This window comes from Halichoerus grypus, chromosome 9 (genome assembly GCF_964656455.1).
Source record: "Halichoerus grypus chromosome 9, mHalGry1.hap1.1, whole genome shotgun sequence".
Lineage (NCBI taxonomy): Eukaryota > Metazoa > Chordata > Mammalia > Carnivora > Phocidae > Halichoerus > Halichoerus grypus.
Window position 1 is genome coordinate 89,464,679 of NC_135720.1, and position 27,828 is coordinate 89,492,506.

At 35.0% G+C, this 27,828-nt stretch overlaps 1 protein-coding gene and 1 long non-coding RNA gene across 3 annotated transcripts in view; one reads left to right on the forward strand and one right to left on the reverse strand.

The window, feature by feature from the left end:
- The window catches only part of EYS (EGF-like photoreceptor maintenance factor), a 1,566,128-nt gene that overhangs the window by 777,647 nt on the left and 760,653 nt on the right, over positions 1-27,828 (forward strand). For both annotated transcript variants that reach the window (XM_078055169.1, XM_078055170.1), the window contains exons 21-22: positions 9,968-10,089; positions 21,337-21,461. In XM_078055169.1, coding sequence (XP_077911295.1) covers positions 9,968-10,089; positions 21,337-21,461 — 247 coding nt within the window. The remainder of the gene's footprint in view (positions 1-9,967; positions 10,090-21,336; positions 21,462-27,828) is intronic.
- LOC144379071 (uncharacterized) lies at positions 482-27,499 on the reverse strand. The gene is made up of 3 exons (XR_013441224.1): positions 27,418-27,499; positions 2,394-2,445; positions 482-1,166 (listed from the first exon to the last, which is right to left on the reverse strand). It is a non-coding gene; the product is annotated as an uncharacterized LOC144379071 (long non-coding RNA).

A 27,828-nucleotide genomic window follows, 5' to 3' on the forward strand; every position in this document is an offset into this window, starting at 1 on the left:
TTTAATTTAAATTTAAGCCAGATAGAGGGCTCTAATCACTGGTAGCCTAAAAATAGTATCTATCTTGTATTGTGTTTTGGGAATTGACAAAATTATATAAATGACCTAGCAAGGTGCCTTGTACATAGATAGAAAATTTAGCTACCATTAACTATATAATAGTAGTTTGCTAACTAGGGATATAGCAGTTTACTATAAAAACGCAAACTTTCTTAATAATAATTGAACATTTTGCCTTGAGAAAATCATTCTGATTGTAAGAGAGTAATTTAGACATAGTGATAGAGGTTACAATAGGTTAAGATAAGTTTCATTGCTCAGGTTGATTCTGGTTGTTTGCATATTATCTCTTAAAAATAATTCCCAGGCTGAGTCTACTTTCTTTTATGTTAAATGAATTATTTCTAAAGGCAGAATGTAGAGGAAAAAAAATTCTCAACAGAAGATCTCAGTGTAGTTTAAGTATATTGAATTCTCTCCATTTTCTTTTTTTTTCTTTTTTGGCGGGGGAGTTATTTAACATAGAAAGTAGGTTGGGCTCCATATGTGGCATTTGTTAACAGATGCTTTTGTTGCTTTTATCCCATCCCATCTGTGCTGGGCAGTTCCTAAACACATTTACTCACCTCAACAACCTCCACGTTTATGCTTTACGCCTTTTTTTTGGAAGCTGAGGGATCTTACTGATTGCACACACCCGTTAGCCACTCATAAATCAGTCCAGACTATGAATATGTTAATGCCCTGGGGACAATGGGGGATAAAAGTCGATGGACAATTTCTCTGTTTCTCGGTCATTCCAGGAAAACTTCTGATGTGTCTTCTCCACAGATCTTCAGAAGTTCCTCATTGAATGCATAGTTATATATTGCCGAATAACAATTACCCCCACAATCTAGTGGCTTAGAACAGCAAGCATTTATTCTCTCACAGTTTCTGTGATCCAGGAATTTAAGAGTGGCTTATCTGGGTGATTCTGGCTCAGGATCTCTCATTAGGTTGCAGTCAAGATGTTAGCTGGGTTAGTCAGATGAAGACTTGCATGGACCTAAAAGGTCCTCTTCCAAGTTCTCTCATGGGTTGTTAAGCAGAGAATTTAGTCCTTCTTCACGTGGCCTTCTTCATAGTGTTACTTGAGTGTCTTCATGACATAGCGGCTGGCTTGCCTGAGAGAACGAAAGAGAAAAGAATGAGGAAGCCACACGTTGACCAGATGCTACACATTAGCAATGAATTATGAAGTACAGTCCACACTCAATGAGAGAAGCGTTAGGCTCTATGTCTTAAAACGTATGATGAATTTTAAAACCATCACAGTGGGACTGAGCACCATTACACACAGTGGCAAAGAGCTAACTGGGGCCTTTTCTTTCCTGTCTCATTTTCCCTACTCCTTCATTTTGGCTTATTTGCATCACCTGCCAAATAAGCAGCCTGTGTTTAAGTCTCAATTTGTGCATATGGAACATTCTAAAGCAAAACAACTTAGTACTCTGAAACTTAAATACTCTCAAGATTAAAATTTGAAGCAATGTTTTACTGAAAACTGATATGAAATAATATCATCTATAAAAAGAAATTCATTTGGGGGCACCTGGGTAGCTCAGTCAGTTAAGCCTGCAATTCTTGGTTTCAGTTCAGGTTGTGATCTCAGGGTCCTGAGATCAAGTCCAGAGTCCAGTCCCACTTAGCAGGGAGTCTGTTTGAGTTTCTCTCCCTCAGCTCCTCCCTCCACTCATGTGCGCTTATGTGCTCTCTCTCTCTCTAAAATAATCTTTAAAAAAAAGAAATTCATTTTATTTTGTGCAGTCGTAATCACTGAAAGAGTTGTTATTGTTAGTTCCTTTTTATCTAAATTATTTTACTTCTCTGTATATAGTTTCAACAGCTATTTAGACAATATTCTGATTTGTAAAGGGGTCTCAAGAAACTTTGATTTATGTTATAATAATTGCCTTCTGGGAATATTCTTTTAATTCATATGCATAATTAATAGTAATGATAACAGAATTACTCAGGATAAAAGTAAAAATGTTAAATTAAAAATGGCCTTTAAGATTCATAATTTAAGCAACACTAATAAAAGTACTTATTTTACATATTAATAAGGATTATACTTTATGCAATTTACTTAAGGCTATAATAAAATTAATTTGCACATTTGAAAATACATATAATAATTTAGATTTCAGTCTATCACCATTTCTGCAACAAATCCATCACATGAGTTTAAAATACCTGTGTTTTTCATAAAATACCTGTGTTTTTAAAAATTTAGAAGATAAAATGTGCTCAAATGAATAGTACAGAAAATAGATAAGTAACAGAGCCCAATATCGTCTGAACAAATAATCAAGGTCATTGTGGTCAGCTCATTGGTTATGCGTACTCACTAGGCTATCCCCAACTTTTCAACCTGGCGTTCCTGTGGGGGTTCCCAGGCATCTGGTAGTTTACAATGTCAAAATATATAAAAACAAAAGGAGAGAAAAAAGTCAATGTGTGACTCCATAGTCATTCACATGAATATATTAAGCAACAAATTTGGATTCCATGATCTAGATCAGTTATATGACCATTTCAGTTCCAGTTTGGTGATCTAGTGTATCATCCAGGACAAAGAAGACATCAGAACACAATGATAAGAGAGATGTAAGGTAATTTTATTTTGTCTTGTTTTACCTATGTCTATTCTCCAGAAGTATGGTTACTTACATGAAAATAAGTCAAAAATTCTGGAACATGTGAATTTTTTACTAAGATATAAGCAAATAAAATTAAACAGATGTTCAGAGTATGTGAATTCCTAAAAGCTAACCTATAAAGGGAGTGTCTAATATTCAGATGGATAAATACTTCATATTTTGGTATACTGTGAAGCAAATGGATTTATATGAAGTTGTCACTAATTATTAAAAGGAAAAAAGGTAGATGACAGAAAAGAACTGTGAAGATTCTGAAATTGTATGAAGTGACTTATTTGCATATTTGAAACCTTTTAGCTATTCTAACTTGAGAATTATTGGCTTCAGCAACATTCCTAATAATGACTTCTGAGCACTTAAAGTTGATGCTTTGCAATTGAAAAAAAAAATGCTGTAATGTGGCTGATTCCTTAACAATTATTAAACTACATCCTACTAAATTATGCTATCAAATTCTGGCAAATGGAATTTTAGAGATTGCAATCACACTACTTTCTAAATCAGAAAGTAAATATTTTAAAGCAAAATAAGAGTTTAGTAAATGTGTGTAGGTGTGTAAGTTGAATTAAGTCTCATTAAAATTCAATTGTAACACATCTCAACTAAAATGAAAAAGGATTCCGAATAAAACTGATTGGGAGGGAAATTCGGTTTTTAAACACTACTTATTCTTTCTCACCCCATTGGATGATACCAGGCATTATTTTGTTTAGTATGTTTGCAGACTTTCTTTGTCAAGTGCCCTCATAGTTTAACTTGATAAATGCCCCCAAATGGTTATTTTGGTATGGTGGAATCCATAGAGCTCCCCACAAACAAGAACAATAAGAGACATGGATTAAAGATAATGGAATAGAAATACCATAATGTTGATCTTAGTAAATGTGAAATAAAAGTAGCCGTATCAAAAGAACAGTATCTGCAACAACAGTGGGGATCTAGAGGAGGATTTGCACGAGGAGCTCTTGGAGGAGGTGGTGACCAACAGAGTGGTTATAGAAAAATGTCCAGGCAAGGTAGTTGACAAAATAGCTATAAACCATATATATGATTCTATTTGCAACTTGTCTCCAACAGGTGATGGAGCAGTGTTTTCCAATTTGAATAATCATTTGAGGATAGCTCCTACTACTGGCTAATAGAAGTTCAAACTGGCTAATAGAAGTAACCTTTTTTACCAAGTAATTAATTTGTGTTTTATGTCCTCTCCCCCAATATTGTAAATTAAGTCTTGTGTTAAAAGCCCAATGTGACAGTTTCATGATTTAGTAGTTCCTTACTTAGTTTTTTTTTTTAAGACTTTTTAAAGCAGTTTTAGGATCACAATAAAATTCAGAGGAAGATACAGAGATTTCCCATATTTCCCATACACCTCCTGCCCCCATACATGCCATGCATAACTTCCCCTATTATTAGCATCATTCACTAGAATCATTTATTTGTTATCGAGGATGAACCTACATTGACACATCATAATCACCCAAAGACCTATATACCTTAGGGCTCACTCTCAGTGTTGTATAGTCTATGGTTTGGACAAAAGTATAATGAAATGTATATCCATTATAACAGCAGACAGAATATTTGCACTGCCCTAGAAATCCTCCATACTCTCCCTATCCATCCCTCCTCTCCCTCCCCAACACTGGTAACCACTGATCCTTTTATTCTACCATAGTTTTTGCCTTTTCCAGAATGTCATACAGCTGAAATCATACTATGTAACCTTTTCAATTAGCATCTTTCACTTAGTAGTATGCATTTAAATTTCCTCCATGTTTTTTTTATAGCTTGATGGCTCTTTTCCAGTACTGAATAATATTCCATGGTTGTAAACAGACCTTTAATAATGTGATGATGAAGGTGAGAGAAGGAGAAACATTCTATACTCCTACGAGTAGGTCTTAGTCTTTTAGTGATCCTGTCTCTGGACTGTGAAGTTCACAAGTGTTTCTCAGACCCCATAGGTGGGACAGAATGGCTAGGGTGGGCTGGAGTTGGGTATTTCCTATCTTCCACATGGGAAGGAAGGCTAGAACTAATTGGAGTTGGGTATTTCCCTTCCGTAGGTCAGTTAGATTCTGATCATACCTCAGCAAGTTAGGCTCTGATTAACTAGTTTTTCCTGAGGGCAGCCCTTGTTAAGAACAGAGTGCTCTGGTGTATTTCAAAATGTTTCCTTTTCTCCCTCCCCCTGTCAGAAGCAGGAGGAGACTTTCCTCTGGTATTTTACTATGGGGACCTGGTTAAGCTTCTGGAGGTAAATCTCAAAATATCGTGGGAGCCCCGTAAGCCTTAGTCCCTGCCCAATTTTTAACTCTCAGACTTGTTCCACACCAAGCTTCCAGCAAAGCATCAATTACAGTTCAGGCTTTCTTACCCTAGCTCTGGTGCCCCATGTCAGTTTCCTTGTGTGAGTCTCTATGCCAGTAAACCAGGACTCCCTGTGTTTCCCTGTCTCTTCATTCTTGGAGTCAGTGGTTTGCCCCATGCCCTCCCTCTCTGGGGACCAAGAGCAGTGGAATTTTTCAGTCTGTCCAGCTTTTTACTTTTTAGGACAGAAGTGTCTTATTAGTTCCTTAATATATCTTTTTGTATAAACAAATCAGGTACATTATTTCAATCTGTCAGAAATTCTATTAAAATATATATAAAGTGAATAGATATATATGAGAATAAATTTCCTATAATATCAATAGCAGTAGCTCAATTATTCCATATATTAAACATTATTACTAGTCATAGTATAAATATTTTTGTAGAGTATAGGGCTAAAATTGTTATGCATTTCTGTATTTTAACGATTTATAGAATCTTTTCATCGTTCAAGCTAGGAATATAAACATCACATAACCTTGCAAGAACAAAGAATAAAAGTTTAACATTAAAAGTTTAAAATTAAAATCATAAGCCCTTTGCAGATAACAAGAAGATGACTGTATGCAAGCCTGAAATCAACAGGTGGGGTTCACTTCAGGAGAGCAAGGCTGGTTTAACATCCATAAATCAATCTGTATAATTAATCATACTCACAAATAGTTTAAAAAAAAACATATAATCATATCAGTCATATTACCATATCATGTATAATTTGACCATATCATATTAACCGATAAGAAAAACCATCAATTATATTTGTAGATGCACAAAAATCATTTGAGAAAAGTCAAAGCTCATTCATGATGAAGACTGTCAAAAAGACTAAGAATTAGTGGGAACTTCCTTAACCTAATAAAATATTTACAGATTGGACAAGAAGAAATCAAATTGTCTTTATTCACAGATTTCATATTGTCTTTGTAGAGAACCCCCAGGAATCTATTAATTTTTTTTAAATGAATGTTGGAATATTGGAAAGAAAGAAAGAAAGAACAAATACCACTTATAAAACAGCCATCCAAACACTGAGGTATAAATCTAACAAAATACCTATAATATCAATACCAAAATAATATAATTTATGTGGAAAACTACAAAACACTAATGAAATAAATTATACATCTAATTAAACTGAGAGATCTTTCTTATTCAAAAACTAAATGTAGACATATTTCTTACTCATTAATTAGAACACTTAATATTTTTAAGATGTCATTTCTTCCCAATTCTTCTTCTCCCCAACTTTATCTATAGATTCAAAGCAATACCACTCAAAATCCCAGTGAAGTTTATATATATATAATAAAGTTTACAATATATATATTTCAAATTATGTTGTAGATACTTGCCCCTTAAGGAGATGGAACATAACTCTTCACCCCTTTAATGTGGGATATGTATAGCTACTTCCTTCTAAAGAGTACACTTGATATGACTTGATGAAAATGAGTTTTTGCTATGATCTTTATCCCCAAAACCCATATCACTAGTATAACCACTAGAATACCATCAAACAAGCCCAAGCTTAAGGACAGTGTAAAAAAGACTTAACCAATGCTCCTCAAAACTCTAGAGATTATCAAAAGCAAGTATGAGAAACTATCACAGTCCAGAGGAGCTAAGGAGGTCCGGCAATTAAATGTAATGTGGTGTCCTGGATAAGACCCTGGAACAGAAAAAAAAAAAAAAAAATTAGGTAAGAACTAAGGAAATCCCCATAATATGTGCACTTTAGGTGGTAATAATAATTTACCAACATTGTATCATTAATTATGACAAATGTATCATATTAATGTAAGATATTAACAGTAAAGGAAGCTGGTTATGGAGTACATGGAAGCTCTCTTAACTACACCTGCAACTTTCCTATAAATTTCCTATAAATCTAAAATTATTCTGGGGTGCCTGGGTGGCTCAGTCTATTAAACATCTGCCTTCAGCTCAGGTCATGATCTCAGGGTCCTGGGATCGAGCCCCATGTTGGGCTCCCTGCTCAGCAGAGAGTCTGCTTCTCCCTATCCCTTTGTCCCTCCCCCTTCTTGTGCTCTCTCTCGCTCTCTCTCAAATAAATAAAATCTTTTTTAAAAATTGTTCTAAGAAAAAGAGTCTATTAAACAATTTTTAAAGCTACCCCACTCAAAAAAAACTATAAAGAATATAGTTTTTTTCTTTGCAGTGAAAATTAAAAACAATATTAATATTGATGAGGGATTAGAATGTGGACAAGTAGGCATTTATTATCATGCTGGCAAGTATCTAAATTGAAAAAAAAAAAAAGTACCTAAATTGATAGAGCATTTCTGAAGAACAATTTATATTAAAGGAAAGACGATGAAAACTTCAGTGATGAACAAAATGAGCCCTAAGTTTGTTTGTGTTCCACAGGGGAAAACCACCAATGGAGAACTTCCTCTAAAAGGAATTAGGTTTCTAGTTGCTACAAAGAGAAGGAGGTTTATGGTCTCAGTAGTAATTCATTAAGGATTTTACCTAATAGTGAAAAATGAGTTCATAAATCCATACATAATTAAAACAGGTCTTGTTTATTGGTCAAGACAGAGTCTTCAATTAGGTCCAGTGAGGATCTAGCATAGTAGGGTTGCTGGAACACGTTCGATTGACGTGATCAAAATAACATGTAGTTATTTGTTAGCTTGGGCTGGGTAGGGCTAGGTACTGGAAATAAAAAAGAGCCAAATTTGGCTAACGGGTATAGGCTGTGTACAAAGCAGTCTCATTTTCTGGTTTTAAATTCCACCTATATAATTTGCTAGTGCTATGACCTTAGAAAAGTTACTTGCAAATAACTTTTTGGTAAATATTAGCTATTGTAAAAATTGTGATCCAAAATTATAGAATGCTCTTATCCTTGGTTATTAATCTATCATTTTTTCCCAGTATCACCCCAGACTTGCCTTCACACATTATGTGTCAGACATTTAGAATTATAATTTCTGCATTAAGCTATACTCTTCTTATCCTCACCTTTGTATATACTCTTCCTAATGCTAGGAATGCACCTGTTCATATGCCTTATTTTATACTCTATTTTTTATAGTAGTTATTACATTATTAAGTTTGTTACTTCTCTATTTTCCCAACTAGGCTGGTTGTTTTTTTGAAGGCAGGCACAAAGTTTTACTTTTCTTTATATGCTTTAACGTTCAGAAAAGATCTGTCATGTCGCAGGCACTCGGTAAATATGTAACTCTCTCTCCTGAACGTTGCACTTTAAGCAGTGTTTGTAGATTCTCCATCAGTTCTTAGACCATGGTTTAACAACTGACATCTAAGTGGTTTGTATTAGCCCTAAAAGAACATACGGAGAGGAAACACATCAGATGCACCAATGTCATTCCCTGTATTTGTTTCCTAGGGATGGCATAACAGATTACTACAAGCTTGGTGGCTTAAAACAACAGAAATTTATTTGGTCACAGTTGTGGAGAACAAAAATCTAAAATCAAGGTGTCAGGAAGGGCACACTCTCTTTATAGGTGCTAGGGGAGAATCCTACCTTTCCTCTTTTAGTTTCTAGAAGCTCCAGGTGTTCCTTGACTTGGGGCTGCATGACACCAACCTTCACCCCCTTCTCCCCTGTGTGTCTCCTCTTTTTATAAAGAGACTTGTCTTTTAATTTAGGGCCCAACCAGTTAATTTAAGGTGATCTCTTCTCAAGATCCTTAACTTAGTTACATCTGCAAAGACCTTTTCTCCAAATAAGGTCACATTCACAGGTACCAAGTATTAGGACTTGGATATAGTGTTTTGGGACCACAGTTCAATATCACCTCAAGGCAAAGTCCAGCTGCATGTTGCTGGATGTCTGAAAACACATTTGAATGAGGGAATTACAAGGTGAGAGGTAATATTACTATCAAGCCAAAAATAAGCAGAACCAATATTTTAAATGTTGTACTGTCTTCTATATTGTTTTCAATAATATGCTAAATTTAAAATTAACTTATTTTATAAATTTAAATGTGCTCAGGTTTTAGGGTAAGAGGGGTCACTAAGGAATCATCTTATAATTAAATACTTGTGTGGATAAAGAAGATGTGTATACACACACACACACTGTGTATGTGTATATGTGTGTGTACACAATGGAATATTACTCAACCACAAAAAAGAATGAAATCTTGCCATTTGCAACAAGAGGGATGGAGCTAGAGAGTATCATGCTAAGTGAAATAAGGCAATCAGAGAAAGGTAAATACCAGATGATTTCATTCATATGTGGAATTTAAGAAACGATCATGGGGGGGAAAGAGAGGGGCAAACTAAGAAACAGACTCTTAACTATAGAGAACAAACTGATGGTTTAAATAAGTGATGGGGATTGAGGAGTGCACTTGCGATGAGCACTGGGTGTTGTATGGAAGTGATGAGTCACTAAATCCTACACCTGAAACTAATATTACACTGTATTTTGACTAACTGGAATATAAATAAAAACTTAAATATTTGTGAAACATTTTATAAAATTATCAAGGTTTTCACTATTTTAAAAGTTTACTATCTTATAATCAACTTTAGTCAATGTTCTCTATTATACAGGCATAGATACTTTAATAATACATATGTATCAAGCTACATATATTTTAATAAAATGGAAAGAATAAAATCTAAAATGACTGACCTCTATGATACCTGAGCCTTTTTTGTTTTCCCTCTTTGTGGTTGTGGTTGCTTTTTGTCAGTGGGCCTTAATTTCATTGAAAATACTAGTGAATATCAACTAAATTAGCTCTCATAAATCAAACCTTAATGGACAACTACTTCATGTGCTTAATCTTATTCAAATTTAACAAATACAAACTCCATAATATAGACTTACGCATATTATATATACTTTTTTTTTTTTTACTTTTGTTTCTTAGATGTCTTCCTGGATTTTCTGGGCAATTTTGTAAAAATATAAATGAATGTTCTTCATCACTATGTCTAAACGGTGCAAAGTGTGAAGATCACATCAATGGATATATTTGCAAGTGTCAACAAGGTAATTATTGAAAAAATTATAATCATGCATACTTTATACATTTACAAAATATATGTTCATGTATGTGTAAGTGTGTATAATACGAATTTGACAATAGACTCCACCAATAATGTTGTTGGTTATCAACTAAGTTTTAAGCAATGAGCATACTTTAAAAATATGAAATGGATGTTCTGCGATACTAGAAAGGTACCATATGACTTAGGCTATCGGCAAGAAATCCTAGTGCTTAGAGGATATCTCACTACAGGTATTTTCTACATTTATGTAAACTTCATAATCCTGATCTTTATGTCCGTTGTGCCTGGCACACAGCAAGTCCTTTGTAAATGTTAACTCTTAATAATATTGACATTATTATTACCTCCAACAATGGTCAGTACAGAGATGGACAAGCTGAGTAAACTGATTTTATTCAGGGAATAATTTTTCACTAATAATTGGTATTTTGGCCATTTCTGCCTTTGGTCATATTCTCTTTAAGTATACATTGATATATTGGGGTGTCTGGGTGACTCAGTCAGTTAAGTGTCTGCCTTTGGCTCAGGTCATGATCCCAGGGTCCTGGGATCAAACCCTCTGTCGGGCTCTCTGCTCAGCGAGGAGCCTGCTTCTCCTTCTCCCTCCGCCTGCCACTCCCCCTGCTTATGCTCTCTCTTTGTCAACTAAATAAATAAATAATTCTTTTGAAAAGTATGCATTGATATAAACAATTTGTGTCCATGCTTATTTTTCCTCTCTTTCTTCTAGCTTTCTAACTTTGCAGATTTGTTGTTTTCTTCCTGTGTCTTCTGTCACTCATCTTATCCTCAACATTCAGGTACATCTACCCAAAAGAGATAGTGAATCCCTGAATTTCCTTGAGAAATAATAATCTCTCAGGAATATATGTGGGGTATATTTTTGGTCACCAGAAAAGAATTCTATTTACAGACTCCACAGAAGATTTGAAACAGCTTGTGGATACCCCAGGGTTTTGGGTTTCTGGTAATTTGTGTCCTCTGAGGGAATAACAGCCAGGCAGCCATGTGGGTATTAGGATTTCTACTGTATATGTGAAGTTATACAAACTAGTGAATACTTATCAACTCAGTATCATTGACAGGTTGTTGACAAGTTCAACAGTCACTCAGTGCACTCCTCTGTTTTGGAATACCCCATACTGATACTAGGTTTTATTTGGTCAGATAGAACATAGGAAAACATTTCTACCTGAATGTTGAAATAGCCACCTCTACATAAAACTGTAACTCTTGCAGATAAGGGAAGTAGAATAGACATTGCAATTCTCTGATATAAAAAAATGAATACCACTTTAGAAGTTTTGCCTCTTTTAAGCAAAAATATCTTTATTGAGGTCTGAACATTTAAAATGCTATAATATTACCATATGCAATGAATATAACCCTACAAAGACAATGAAGGAACAAAGCATGTATATAAATCATTTTTGCCATATGAATATATATAATTGCTAGATTTATTTTTCCAGTAATAAATATATCTTACCATTGCTAGGTTGGTTTTGATGCTCCATGTTAAGATTTAACTTACTTTAGATTCATTTGGAAGCATGGAGCCATTCTGAAGCAGGTGCAGCATTCAAATGAAGCCCCATTCTGAATGCTACTCATCAGTCCATAGTGGAAAGTGGAAGACCTCAAATGCTTATTGTTAGATGTTAATCAGAACTTGCTGGTACTTTTGACTTAAGCCTGAGATTCCTCGCAGTCTAGTCACAAGAGCAAAATCCAAGTAAGCAACAAACCAAACAAATTCTTAGAAAATGCTGTAGACACCCACCCAGACCCTTTCCTGGCTCCCAAGGGCTCTTTCCAGCCAAGGCTCTTATCATACCAACATATCCTCCCCCAAAAGTTATTTAAGGAATAATCGTGCTCTTGAAGATTACCCTTCATCCCTTTCTCATTTTCCCTATTAACATAGTTAGCTGGGTTTTTTTAATTTGTACAGTAAAATTTACTCTCCAGCAGGTAGTTCTTTAGTTATGACAAATGCATGAAGTTGCGTAACTGCCACCACAGCCAGTCGTGTAACCGCCATCCTCCAAAATGTGCTCATGCTACCCTTTTCCTCACCCTCAACATAAATTGATTTTGACATAATCCTAATTATTTTTTTTACCATTTTTGTCCTTGAAAATCTACCCATTGTTGAGCTCTTCATTGTGTTCTAAATTTCAGATTCTAAAAGCCAAATGTGGGGGGACTTCAGCCTACATATGTTTAGGAAATTATAATTACAGTAACAATACTAGCACATGGACACCATGCTATCTTATGTGTATTGACTCGTTTAGCTTTTATAACATCCTTATGAAGAATGTACTATTATTATCTCCTTTTTCCAATGAGGAAATGGAGTCCAGATTCTTTGGGTAATCTCCCACAGCACATTAGGGTCAAAGCTGAGATTCAGAGCCAGGAAGTCTGGCCTGGTGTTACACACTCATTTCTTATGCTCCCCAAAGAAGGACCTTCACTGAATAGCAACTTCCCATAAAGTTTCAGTCATTCTAGATGAATAAGTTCTAGAGATCTAGTGTACAACATTGTGCCTATGGTTTATAGTACTGTATTACACATGTAACATTTTGCTAAAAGGATAGATATTATATTAAATGTTCTAACTAGAATAAAAAATAAATACAATTGACAACCATTTTAAAAGAAAAGGACCTTTACTGGTAAGATCCATCAGTGTTTTGCAGCTTAGATGTTAGCAATTCTAACCACTATGAGATTTCTTCAGGAAGGTTGCTCACTCACATCTGTCTGATTATCTCCTAAAAAGCTTGATAAGCAAAAACTGAGAACTTACCACTTTTCTATGTAATTCAAAACAACTTGCATTTTCCCAAATGTCATAATAAGGCACAAAGGCTGATTCATTTGGTTTATGCAAATCCACTCCTCTTTTATCCATGGAGGAAACCAGCCTTAAATAATGTTGATAATTCCTAGGCTCTGGTCTAAATCATGACATCATCCTTACCTTTTACAGTACCTGATAGAAACCTACCTTCACTGTTTACTTCTGTCTTTAAATTAGTTAAGCACTATAAGCTATTGCCGTATTCTGTTTTAATCAGTTGGAAATCTTAAGTTCACATCATGTTGCCAATTATCAGAATTCTCATGTCTTCATGTAACAGATCTTCCACCATAGTGGTAATCTTGGATGGCTCTTCCACTGTACCTGAGTTTATAATTTATCCTTTTTTCTATCCATCTTCTCTACTTGTTAGACCACATAGAGATGTAAGACACTTGCAGTATTCTGAACAGAACACAGTTTGAAAAATTAAATGCCAGTTTGCTCAATAGATATATCTGTAAAATGCAACTGAAATTTAAATTTGATATAAGTAGGTTAGAAGACACTCTAAATGTTATTTAGTTATGTGCCACCAAATCCCATCCCAGAGGTTGTATTCTTTTTTTTATTATTATTATGTTATGTTAGTCACCATACAGTACATCATTAGTTTTTGATGTAGTGTTCCATGATTCATTGTTTGTGTATAACACCCAGTGCTCCATGCAGAACGTGCCCTCCTTAATACTCGTCACCGGGCTAACCCATCCCCTCACCCCCCTCCCCTCTAAAACCCTCAGTTTGTTTCCCGGAGTCCATAGTCTCTCATGGTTCATCTCCCCCTCTGATTCCCGCCCCTTCATTTTTCCCTTCCTTCTCCTAATGTGCTCCATGCTATTCCTTATGTTCCACAAATAAGTGAAACCATATAATAATTGACTTCTAATGGATCCTCACAGCATCTTCAGCACATATTGAAAAGTGGATCCATTTATTATGCTGGCCAATGTTGTGTAATCACAGACAGGACCATAGTTAGCACAAGCCCCTCCCCTCTCTGTAAGCAGATAAATTAGATTGTTAAACACTTTCCTCCAAGCTAACTAGATGCAATGCTGTACAAAGTCAATCTCAGAACACACTCATCCTCTCTGCATGAGATCATTGTGCAGGTTACAAGCTGAACAGCATTCAGGACAGTCCTGATCACAGAGCTCATCCTCTGCCTATGTAGTGAGTTCAATGGCTGGTAAACTCATTTCCATGAAATTATTAATACAAGCATTCAGATTATTTTATGAAGTAAAACATGCTTACTTTTGTTTTAGCCTCAATAGTCACATTTATAGTGTCATATAAAAATGTTTAACAAACCACAGTTATTCCATTAAAAGCAAATTGAAAGTGAAGAGAACAATCTCTCTATTGGAAATGTGAATGCTTCACCCAGAGTTGTTCTCAGTCCCTGGGGCAGTCACCGGGCCCGCACACTTTTTATACTCAGGAGGGAGGTAATAGTGTTTATATAGGTGATGATATAAACTTTGGATACACATTTTGCTCTTAAAATAGCATTATTCATTTTGAAACAGAAATGCTACATCATCCTTGGGGCAAGGAAACACAGAAACATAGATAGTGTTGGCCATGAGTGCTCACAGTTATTAAGTCAGGGGTATGACTTTTGTATTCAGAACGGAGGCGATACGTAATGATCTTTCTTTTTAATCAAGACACATGCAAAGTGAAATAATCATTAATATGAAGCAAAGAGTGTATGCTATTCGTATTTTCATGAAGATTAAGATGTAAAAAATAAATTCTACATATTCTAGAGTTAGACTAAGAAAAAATAATTTTAATTTACATCATTCAATTACTGGATAATACATTAACTAGTAAGACAGAATCATTGTAGGCTTAGGTTTAATTTTACTTTACTTCCCCAGATTAGATGCAAATCACTTGGTGCTGAGAGGGAAAAGGAAATGAAAGTAAAATATATAAATCTTTCAAATAATGACTTTTATTTTCATCAATAAACTCAAACTATTATAACTGCTATGTTATGGCAGAGAATGGTAGTATTAAAACTGGTCTGTGTTTCTAGTTGTATAAGTATTAAAAACCGTTTTGTTATCAACTTAAAATTAGTCTAATTCTTATTTTTATTATAATTTGACATTTAAATTCTTTTTTATTTTATACCCTCATCATTTGATATGATTTATTCTGTAAGCACTTATTTAATTCCTATTGTGTATGAAATATTAGATTAGTACTATGAGTTTAACACCATAAAGATTTTATTATTTTTCTGGGTTGCTAATGAAAACTTCTGGTTTCTTGATTTTTAACCACCAAACAGTATTTTCTGAATATCTGGTTACGTTATTGCCAATGGACATCAAACGTACTTGGGATTCAAAGGATGTTTTCTTCTTCTCTGCTTCTAAACCTTTTTAAAAAAAAAAACAAAACAAAAACAAAAAACCTTACTGACTGAATTTTAATTTGTCTGTTTTATATTCCCTTATTCTGCTCCCCTTTCTTATCATCATCTTGCCCACACCACTACAAGGACATCATCTTACTGATTTATTCTTTTTACAACCCTCCCCCCCCCACAAAACTAGTGAAAAAGCATTGTTTACATACATAAACACTTTCCTCTGACAGCACAATACCACGTGGTACTCAGAGAAGCAAGGTGATGAGCAAAGAACATCTGGAATCTGGGAAGAATAAAGTTCAAATCCCAGCTTTGTGACCTGGTCACTTGGGGATCTTTAACATTATTATAAAAACCCTCTGATTCTCAGCTTCCTGATAAAACTGTGGGGGGGGAAATCACCTTAAAATTTGTAAAGCACTAAATGTAGAACTATAGTTAAGATATATTATTTTGGTATGAGGCAGCCTGAGCCCATTAGCCCATGTAAATTTTACTTAACTTTTCAAAGTATCTCTTTCTTCACTCACAAAACTGGAAAATAAGCTCATTCACAGAGTTTGTTCAGCAAGGCATCAGGAACAAAAAATAGTAACCAACATTTCTTAAAAAACTTACTATATTCTATGGCTAGTAATTTGTACAGATCATTTCATTCAAATCTCACAAGTTCCATAAACTTACAAAGTATGTACATTGTCATTTCCATTTTGCAAGGGCTTTGAAAGATCTTATGACTCGTCTCAGCTTTCACAGCAAGTAGCCAGACTCTGGTGCTTGTGAATATATCACCTCCTCCAAAAATGTAAAAAATAAAAGCGAATTTTGTTCATTATTTTTTACATTGCTAGTTTCTACCTCCCTTCATTACCCCCCACCCTTTTCTTTCCTAATACATATTAAGAAGCTATAAGAATTTTGAATTCAAAGACTGGCTCCCTGGAAGAAAGTCCAAATCTAATCCAATTACGTGTGTGTGTGTGTGTGTGTGTGTGTGTGTGTATACATATTTGCATATATATTATATATGTTAAATATATATTCATTATATATATAAAATATATATTGAACATCTTATCTTTTCTAGCAGCAAAATAAAAGATTATAAATTGTTTTCCATTGTCCCTTAGTAACCCAAAGCCCAGATTTTTAAGATAACAGACTCAAATTATGATCAATCTTTGTGTTAAAACATTTTTTGTTATATATTTCAGATATACATCTTTATAATTCAACATCTGTGTACACTACAAAATGATCACTACCACAAGTCTAGTTACCACCCATCACCATACACTTGACCCCCTTCACCTATTCTGCCCACCCCCAACCCCTTTCCTGTCTTCACCAGTAGTCTTTTCTCTATGAGTTTTTGTTTTGTTTCCCTTGTTCATTTGTTTTGTTTTGTGTTTAATTCCACGTGAATGGAAATCATACAGTATTTGTCTTTCTCCATTTGACTTATCTTACTTAGCTTAATAGGTCTGTTACCAAACCCAAGTTCAGCTGCCCATCCCTTGAAAGGCCTTTATTCAAGAGAGGGGTTTTTGAGTGGAAAGGAACTTGAGCTTTATTCAGGAGGCCAGGAACCTGGGGAGAAGGCAGACTCTTGTCCAAAAGCCAACTCCAAGGTTTCTGCCTGGCCCAAGGGCTTTTAAAGATGTTTAGGGAAGCGACAAACCATGAGAGACTATGGACCCTGAGAAACAAACTGAGGGTTCTAGAGGGGACGGGGTTGGGGGGATGGGTTAGCCTGGTGATGGGTATTAAAGAGGGCATGTACTGAATGGAGCACTGGGTGTTATACGCAAACAATGAATCATGGAACACTACATCAAAAGCTAATGATGTAATGTATGGTGATTAACATAACATAATAAAGAAAATTAAAAAAATAAAAAATAAAAAACTGATGTATGGTGATTAACATAACATAATAAAATAAAAAAATAAAAAAGACAGAGGGTCTTGTTTATATTTTCTATTTATCTGTTTAACATTTTCAACTGATGGAAAACATAATAAAAGTTTTAATATCCTTCTCTGGTGGTTCTAAAAAAAAAAAAAAAGATGTTTAGGGAAGTTAATCAGCAAAGGGAGTACAGTGGTCCACAACATTTCTTGATTTCATGCAGACTTGATGGTGCCAGCTACATACATTATCTCAGTGCTCCAGAGTTGAGCGAAGAGGGTGCGGTTTGTATTTCATGATGTGCAGGAGGACTCTGTTCTTTCTGCAAAGGAGGGCAAGGTCTGCAGATATGCAAAGGGGGGTTAATAAAGTCATCTGGGTGACCTAGAAAAAGAAAAAACATTTTGCTAAAACATAGCTAGGCTAATCAGAAAGCCAAGGTGGCTCCTGTGGTCTAGGGAGTTTCTGGTCCTTCACTCCTCAAGCCCAGTGGTCTGCAAATCTCAAAGAAAGTAAATTAGTCCTGTTACAGATCAAGGGACTTAGGTCAGCAAGTAAGGAGTGTGTTAAGTTAACTCTTAAGACTGGTTGGAGTGCCGTTACGGGTTCAAACTTGACCTCATTCTTCTTTATGGATAAGTTGTATCCCCTTGTATAAATATACCACATATTCTTTAACCATTCGTCTATCTATTTTAATGGCTATGATTGGCACTCAGCATCCATTCCTGTCTACTGTGGTTTCTGAATTACAGAGACAAGAAACTACAATATCTAGACTTCCCTTGAAGCTGATGTTGTGCATATAAATTGAGTTCCACCTATAATAAACATACCTGAAATCTAGAGGATCTAGTGGAAGTCATTTCTAGATGTCTTAGCAATTTCAGCTGGTGGGTAAGGTCATGGACATGTGAGATTTTCTGAGTCTCTGACTTTGTATTAAAATGCAGAACCGTCAGGAATGGCAGTGAGACTCTGCAATCCAGTGTCTAATCACTAGCCTCAGGGTAGGAAGAGACAGCCAGAGAGACTGTGCCGGCAGCTTCCTGGTAATCCAGCTTCTCTCAATTAGTGCAGTGAGTTCTTAAGTTGAATAATTCTAATGGTGGCTTTTATGTTTCTCAATTTCCTCATTATGGGGGAGGTGGCATCTCCCAGAGAGTCATATCTGTGGTTTTTGGAGTTACTCCTACAGCCCTTCCTTCTAATAATTTTGTAAATGTCTTGTTCTCTGTTTTTAAGACTCTTTTTGCTTAAATACCTAGAGTGGTTTCTGTTTCCTGTGCTAAATCTTAACTAACTTATTTTCTATCCTGGTTTGTTGTTTTTGACCAAGACATCCTTAATGTTCCTCTCAGCTTAACTACACTTTAGGCAGTCTTCATGACTCCAGGCCCCTGACCTCCCTTTCTTTAGAGCATTTACTTTAGAAAACTTGTTACTGTAACTTTTTTCTCTGCCCCTTTGAGATGTAAACCATATTTCAGGCTCTTGCCAATTTTACAATCCAGAAATGTCTTTCTCAAGCACCTGGGAGTCATCCCTCTGAAATGTAATTACAGAAGGAGATAGGGTCCCCACCCCACCCCCCATCAGGCTCTGTGGGAAGCTAGGAGCCTACTGTCAATAAGTGACAGCTATCAAACAAAGATGTCCTCAGAACATTGACCAACCTCCCCCCAGCCCAATATCCTCCAGTATTTTCCCATTAGCTCACTCCAGCTTTTGAAAATTCTCCCACCTGCCTTTGGTTCAGTGCAGTTAAATTCAATCTCTTTCCCCGTCTCAATAATCTCTCTCTTTCTTATTGGAATACTCTTGAATAAAGTCTTCCTTGTCTTTTTAAATATGATGATTTTTTTCTTTCACAGTTCCCATCCTATGGCTTAAAGTTTTATAATGTCCTTCATAGTATTAGAAGCAAGAAGAAAACTACATCATCATTTTTAATTGTTTAAACTATATTGTGAATTGTTTTATTCCATCAAAAGAATATACAATAAAGGAACATTTATTTTATAAAATAATATAATAAACATTTGTGTACCTCCCATTTGCTTCAGGGAATAAAATATTAGCAATAATTCCAGCTTCTTCTATAGTCCTCACTGAACACATTAATATTACCCCAGCCCACAATGACTGTTCTGAACTTTATATTCAACATTCCCTTAGTGTTCCTTAGAGCTTTATTATATATGTGTGTATCTCTAAGCAATGTTACTAAGTTTGTATGTATTTGGACTTTTATAAGAATAGTTATCAGAATGTAAGTATATTTATGGAATATGCTTTTATGCTTAACAGTATGTTGTGGGATTCAACCATGTGAGTGACTGGTCATAGTGCCTTTTTATAAGCTCTGCAAAAATGTTTTTTCTGTATCACCTTTTATAGCCTCCATAGTAGAGATGCCTACAGAATCAACCTAGCATATGAGAGCATTACAAAGTGAAAAGAGTCTTGGATGTGGTTTTGGTAAATTTAGTCTTTTGGCAGCTCCTTCTAAGTTTGATCTGGACTCTGCCAAATCTTTTAAACTCGTGTCGTGTTTTTCTTCTTACAATGCTAGATTGCATTAAATCATTTCTAAGCACCTCAGAATACTTATGTAATTGTTCTCTTATAATTTATCAGGGAAGAACAGTGAGAATAGGTTGCTAAGTAGGAACAAGAATAAGAACTCATCTCCTAATAGCCAGAATTCAGATTAAATGCTGTTGGATAATACATAGAAAAATAAAGTTTATTTTTTTATTTTTATTTTATTATTTGAGAGAGAAAGAGAGACAAAGAGCACATGAACGGAGGTGGGGGTGGTAGGGGCAGAGGGAGAGGGAGAAGCAAACTCCCCGCCGAGCAGGGAGTCTGACATGACCACAGACTGATCTCAGGACCCTGTGATCATGACCTGAACAGAGGCAGACACTTAACCAACTTTAACCAACTGAGTCACCCAGGTGCCCCAGAAAAATAAAGTTTTAAAAGCTAGTAACAGCTGCCTCTGAAAACCTTTGTCCCTCTGTAGAATAGTGTATTTAAGTTATAGATCGTTATAAATAGATCTTTCATAAAAAAGAATCAATAGTTCCTAAAAAATGTTCTTAATGGTTACCTAGTAAACCATAGTTTGGATATTATCTTTTGGGTAGTTTAGCAATGTCGGTTGCTAGGTTGGTGATAAAGTAATGGCAAAAAACAAAAGACAAAAGACAAAAAAAAAAGACAAACACACACAGTGTGTTAGTATGGAAAATTAGATCATTATGTTTAAAGAATTCTTATAGCTGATAGTTAGCTGAACATAGACATATTATTTATATTCTATAGAACCACAGCTTAAGAAATACTAACTGTAATATGCTACAAGTATTATAAGAAAACATTTAATATCTAGAAATCTAGAGTAGTTGCTTTCCTTTGGATTTAAGATTCATACTAAATGGAAGTATTGGGGCACCTGGGTGGCTCAGTCTATTAAGCTTCTGCCTTCTTCTCAGGTTATGATCCCAGGGTCCCAGGATCGAGCCCCACGTCAGGCTCCCTGCTCAGCAGAGAGCCTACTTCTCCCTCTCCCTCTGCTGCTCCCCTGTTTGTGCTTGCTCTCTCTCTCTCTGTCAAATAAATAAATAAAATCTTTAAAAATAAATAAATAAATGGAAGTATAGAGTGTGTTTATTCCATTGCCTTCTATATGTTTATTCCAAGGTAAAATAAAAATATTTGTATATGTAATGTAGAACAGCTCCAGAGATACGAGCCAAAACTTTATTTTATAGATGCTTGCTTCCATTTTTACATAACTATGTAATTTTAGGGCAAATTATTTATCTTCTCTAAGTTTAATTTTCTCATCTACTGAATAGAGATTGTAATAATAGCTACCTGATAGAATGATTATGAAGATAAACTGTGATAACTTATATAAAACACCAAGTCCAATTATAACAAGTAGTTAAGAGTATATATAAACTGTATATATAAGCTATTACTATGATTATTATTAAAAATTGAATATATGCTTTGTGATTGTGTTTAACAGGACGGTCAGGACATCACTGTGAGAATGAACTTGAGGAGTGCATTTCCAACTTATGTGTTCATGGAATATGCACAGAAAATGAACCTGGCTTTGGCTCAACACGTTTATACATATCTGGATTTGTGGTAAAGATTATTGGTGCTTTTGTTGTCATACTTTTTTGCTTGTCTTTAAAATTCAGTAAGTAATAGAAAATTTTCTGGTGGAAATTAGGTTGGAGAAGTCAATATTAGTGTTTCTCTCTTTCTCTGACTGTACATACTCCTTCTCAGCATTCTCCTTTCCCTTCTTGTCCATTCATCACATGTACCCTCAGCCTTTCCTTTCAGGAGAAAAGCATTCTGATAAATTGGTTCACACTAAGGTGCAAGTCACTTAATATATTGTCCTTTAATGTTTTAATGCATTTGGGAGGAGGATGCCAGTAGAGGAATTACTTAATATTGTCAGAGTCTTGGCAGAACTTCTGCTTTGCCCAAGGACATAGCACAGCTTCCAGAATTGGATGGATCCAATGAGGATGGATCTGCTTTTGTTGCAAGTCTGGACTGGTCCGAACTCCATTAACACTAGAATGAACTTACCTTGGTAGAAATGTCTCTATTAAAAGATAGCTTCTGACCACAATCTTTATTAAAACTGACCACAGTACATGAATAGAGTAAGGGAACAGCAGTTGGCAAGACTGGGATGTCAAGAATTTTAAATGTATGGGGCACCTGGGTGTCTCAGTCGTTAAGCGTCTGCCTTCGGCTCAGGTCATGATCCCAGGGTCCTGGGATCGAGCCCCACATCAGGCTCTCTGCTCCACAGGAAGCCTGCTTCTCCCTCTCCCACTCCCCCTGCTTGTGTTCCCTCTCTCGCTGTGTCTCTCTCTGTCAAATAAATAAAATCTTAAAAAAAAAAAAAAAAAAGAATTTTAAATGTATATTTACTCATATCATTAAAAGACAGACCAGTCTAAAATGATATAAAGGCTAAGTAGTTAGAAAGGACAGTCAGGTGACCCAGTGCAAGATTAAGGAATCACACTTAAAGGGAAGGTGAGACCTGCCCAGTGCCTAAGAATGATGCATAAGTATGAATAGAACCAGACTGCTCAAAGCTGGAAGATGAGAAAGGAAAGGTCGGAAGCAGGAGTCTCCAGAAGTAGTTAAGGAATTAAATAGAAAAATGGTCAATAACTGTCATCAAAACAAAATAATTTGAGAAAATCTGGGCTTGAGTCAGATACTCTTCCCTTTTGAAGGGTATTCCCAAGGTTCATTTGTCTGAGAGAGCCTGTCTGAGAGAGAAACTAAATCAGAACTGTCACCTTCCTTTTTCTAAGAGTCCTCCCCTCCTGGCTTTGCCCCGGGGAAAGGTTTTTCCTAGTGATCACAGAAGGATGATCTTTGAGGCAGAATTTTAGGCACTCTGACACCTGGGTGTGGGAGGTACTTGGTGACAAGAAATTAATTTTATGATGCCTCAGATTATACCAATAATGGCTTCCTTAAAGAATCAGTAGAAAGAAAAAGACTGAAATAAATCCTTTATTTAACTAAATTCTCCTGCCAGTATAGACTGACATATGGAAATCTAAATAATTGGAAAATAAATGCTCATTTTATATATGGTTGTTTTTTGTTTTGTTTTGTTTTTTATTGAACACAAAGAATTTACTGCCAAGTAGCCTTAAAATTCCTTTCAGTAGTTAATCCCTAGGATATATGCTTTCACATTGGAATATGAATCAATTAAAACTTGTGCTATTTCGGGGCAGCTGGGTGGCTCAGTCAGTTAAGTGTCCAACTCATGACTTCGGCTCAGGTCAATATCCAGGGCCCTGGCATTGAGCCCCGCATTAGGCTCTGCTCTCCATGTGGAGTCGGCTTGAGAGTCTCTCTCTCCCTCCGCCTCTGCCCCTCACCCCACTTGCACTCCCTCTCTCTCAAATAAATAAAATCTTAAAAAAAAAACCTGTGCTATCTCTTTTAATAAAAAACATCAAATCTGAAGGATAAATACATTCTATTAGTTCTATTAGTATATATTGAAAATACAAAAATCTTAAAAAATATGTAGTTTTATAAAACCCCAAGTCTACTAAATGGAAGGAAGTGTTATAGATGTAATAAACTATATTTTAGTAAGGCATTTAGTAAATTAATTTGAAGTGGATATTTTTGGTTACTCTCTCAAATACCTGAAAGCTAAACTAGAACTTAAAAAACTAACTATCATAAGAGATAATGTCTGTGTGAAAAGCTGTAAAGAGATAAAGGAGATTCTATTTTGTTAGTGCATTAGTTATGTTCTAAAATGTGTAAAAAGATAGATAAATTTTGGTTTATTGAAGAAGAATTTAACATTTAAATGTTCTGCCTATCACAGATATTTAAAATTAGATATACTTAAAGGTATACTCTTGAAAAATAGTACATAAATTATTAATTGGAACAAAGAGCAAAATATTTTGAAGAACTATAGGAAAATCAAAGAAAATCTTTAAAGTCTTTGTTGGAATGAGAGAAATATTAGTACCAAGTTAGAATCATAAATATTGAAATAAAAGAATAAAATGAAAAAAGTATTTTGAAAACAGGTATGGCAAATGCATAAGATCACTGAAAAATCACCTTTTAGATTTCTTTTCTCCCTTTTCCAACTAATCCTGAGAGTAAATGGGATATTAAAAAAAAAAATAGAATCAGATTCATCATGAAATGTCAAACTTCACTGGTTTCTTATATTCTTAAAAAAGAATGTCATTCACAGAAAGATATAAAATTTGAGAGAAGCTTAAGAAACAAAGCAGTTAGATGGATTAGAAGACAAGTAAGTTGTGTAAAATGTGTTAGGATTAAGGATTATATGTGTATGTAGAGTTTAGTGAACATGAAAACAGTGGGCATAGGGAATATTGATAATTCACAGAGGACGTAGGTCATGGCATTCTAGCAGCAAAATAGATGGAAAGAGACTAAATATTATATCAATTGTCAATTCTAATAAAATATTTAGAATAAATATTTAGAATAAAATGCCCACTCTGATAGACTGTGAGCCTGAGTAGGTATAATTTTAGTATCCCTAAGAGCACAGAATATAATACATATGTTTTTATTTTGGTTATCATTGTTGAGGTTGTTTTATAAAAGTCTTAACAGATTAATCATAGTTGTTTTAAATTTCTAGTCTGATAATTTCAAAATCTCTCCCATATCTGAGTCGGGTTTCTCTTCAAATTGTACTTTTCATCTTGTAGTATGCCTTGTAATTTTATATTTATAGCCAGACATGGTGTGCTGGATATAAGTAATTGATGTAAGTAGATCTTTAGTATAAGACATTTTTTATCTGGCTAGGAGTCAAGCCATGTTTACTATTGCCATAGATGTCAGAGGCTATATTTTCTCCTGATATCCCTGTTTTGGTCTCCCCTGTAATCATTGGGTTTTCTTAGGACTTCTTCAATAGACCTGAGATGCGCATCTCTTTCAGTTAGAACCTCTTATTATTATAAAGGAGTGCTATTGATGTGGTCAAGGTATGGAGGGAAGGGAAGCTTTCAATAGTTCTATGATTAGGTCTCAGTCTTTCAGTGACTCTGGGCTGTGACCTTCACATGTGCTTCTCAATCCCCCTCACCCTTAGATGTGACAAGAAAGCTGCATGAGGCTAGAATTTCCTTTCTCCCAGATTGATTAGGCTCTGGTAAAATCGTTCTCCTCCAGGTCAGGCCTTGTTAAGAACAAGATAATGTTCTGGGAGTATTTCAAAACAGCTATTCTCTCCCCCTAGTGGAAGTGCAGGGGGACTTTTCTCCCATCTTCATTGTGAGAACCTGGTAGAATCCCTGGACGTAAAACTTATGAAAGTATGAGGATCCCCTACGACTGGACACCTCTGGAGTTCTTAACTCTCAAGATTGTCCACACTGGACCTCCAGCATTCTGACAGTTACAGTTTGTTTTCCCACCCTGGTACTGGATCCTTCAGTGGTTTCTGCCCCTCAGTTTCTGCTCTGATGAGCTATGATTCTCTGTACCTGCTCGACTGTCCCTCTACTCTGGTAGAGAGCCAGTTTCCCCTGTGACCTCAATTCTCGAAAGATCTAAGAAGAGTCCTTGATTTTTAGTTTGTTCAGCTTTTTATGTTTATGAAGAAGGGAGGGATGATTTACAAGCTTCTCACAAGCTGGACCAAAAACCAGAAGTCTTGTGATTGTTTTAAGAATGAAAGGACCTATGAATATATTTAAAAAGGAAAAATAAATGAATTTTCCTTCATTCATGAAATTCAATGTGTCTCATAAAAAAACTGATTTCCTTATTCTAATTACATTTCTCAGGGATCTCACCTCAAATGATTGTTCTGTTTTCCAGAGTTGCTAGAGATTTTAATGGAATGCTTAAAAGATGCCAATTTAGCTGGCAATCAGATTCACCACTAGCATGTAGAAAATAAAAAAAATTATAAGTTATCTTGCACAAATAAGTATACCACTTGATATAGTATCAGATGCAATCTCTGTTAAAGTGCATTGCAATATATCAAATTATTGGGCATATATGAGCATTGGATTTCTGATTATAGTGATACAGCAATACTTCTGAACTATTAAGGCTTTTACTGAAATAATTGGTAGGAATTCTCTTTACATTAAGTCTGTTTATGTTAACCTTAACTTCTCTCTGATGTCCTTTTTCAAATAGATCTTCAGAAAGATGCCACATTCTTTCTATGTTCCTTCTATTTAAGCTATTTTAAAAACCCTCACTAATGACATTGTCATATAAAAATGTGAACTTGGCTGCATGTTTGTGAGATTAGAGAAAATTAATATTACTACAATTATTATTTGTTTGATAATAAAGAATAATTTGAGAAGTGAATAGCCACTACGGGATAGGGAGATGGGAATCTATTTTTTTTTCTTTATTTCTGAGAATTAATTTTTGGTAGATAAATTAAAGACTTGAACTCTCAGGTTTTTATAATGTTTAGAACTGTGACAATCTCTGACAAATTGATAATTAGTGTGGATAGTTCTTTTTAGCAGATCCGATTGTAAAAGTAATCGAAACGTTAAAGTACTTATATTATTCTAAAATTCAAATGCTCTGTAAAAGAATTTAAGTGACAGAACACGATTTATTGGATGTCCTAGATTTGTTAAGAAAATTAAAGGCAAATGATCTTCCTCTTTTTAATCTGCATTGCTCATTTCTTCCTCAGTAAATGAGTTGCTACCAAACAATATTGATCCATACATTAACTGATGACTGTCAATGGGTCATACTTATTGCATTTTGCAAATGATAGTCAAAGTGTTAATTGCATTCTTTAAATTAAAATGGATTTTAATGTAGTATAGAAGCTGTATTTGTATGCAACAAAATGGGGAAAAAAAGGAAAATCTATTTTCTGAATGAGAAAAAAAAATGCTTGAGCTCTATAGCAGTACAGTCTATTTGTAATATCTGATTTTTAAATGTCATCTTCAAAATAGACCTAAAAAGCAATACACAGTATAGCAAAATAGACTGTTTGATATGATGTTTATCTGTGGTTCTGGTGTTTATTTTTCATGGTATAAAGTCATTGATATTGTTAATGAATATTTACAAGTATTTACTGTGTTCAAGATCCCATGATTCATCCTATTAAATAATTAAAATGTATGTGTCTCCATATAGGAAGTAAGCAAAAGTGCAATGCTTAAATCCGTAATTTCTTTTTTTAAAAGAGATGTTTTATTGCTTTGACATTTATTCATATTTGAGCTCAAGTTATTGATATATTTGATCAGTCAAAACACATCTAAAAAAAGCCCAACACATCCTTTGGACACTCACCATAGCAAAATACTTGGAAGGCATATATACACGAAAACACACTATTCTTACATTCAAATTAGGGGAAACAGGACAGGTCCGTTTGCAGGCACTTGAATGCACAATCAGACAAAAACAACCCTCCTTTTAAAGGAAATTTGATGCTTTGCCTTAACATATTCTGAGCATATATTGTATGCAGAGCACTATACTAGATCCTCAAAATAATATAAAAAATTCATTAGTTTCAATTTCTTACCAAAAGAGTTTTCATCTGAGTGGAGGAGACAGATGTGTAGGGGATAATATAGTAGTCAACAATGGGTTAAAAATGCAGGAAACTGTATGTGAAAGAAATGAAGACATTAGGGTACTGTTTATATAGTACTAAGTTAAAAATAATAAGGCAATAGACAAACCCTGAGTAAAGTAGTCATTAGAAGAGTTTTCTCAAAGACAAAGATTATGTCTTCCTCTCAAGGGTTAGAAAGGTATCTCCAAGTGTTAAGTCTTCATCTGTACCTCGTACTGGAAGCCTACCCTGAGGGATTGCTCAGTACTGCTAACAAGAATGCTAAGTATATAATAACCAGTTTAAAAAAATCTGCTTCTCAGGACTAGTTTCACCATAAATAGAGATGTGTGTTCTAAGCATTCTAAGGAATACAGG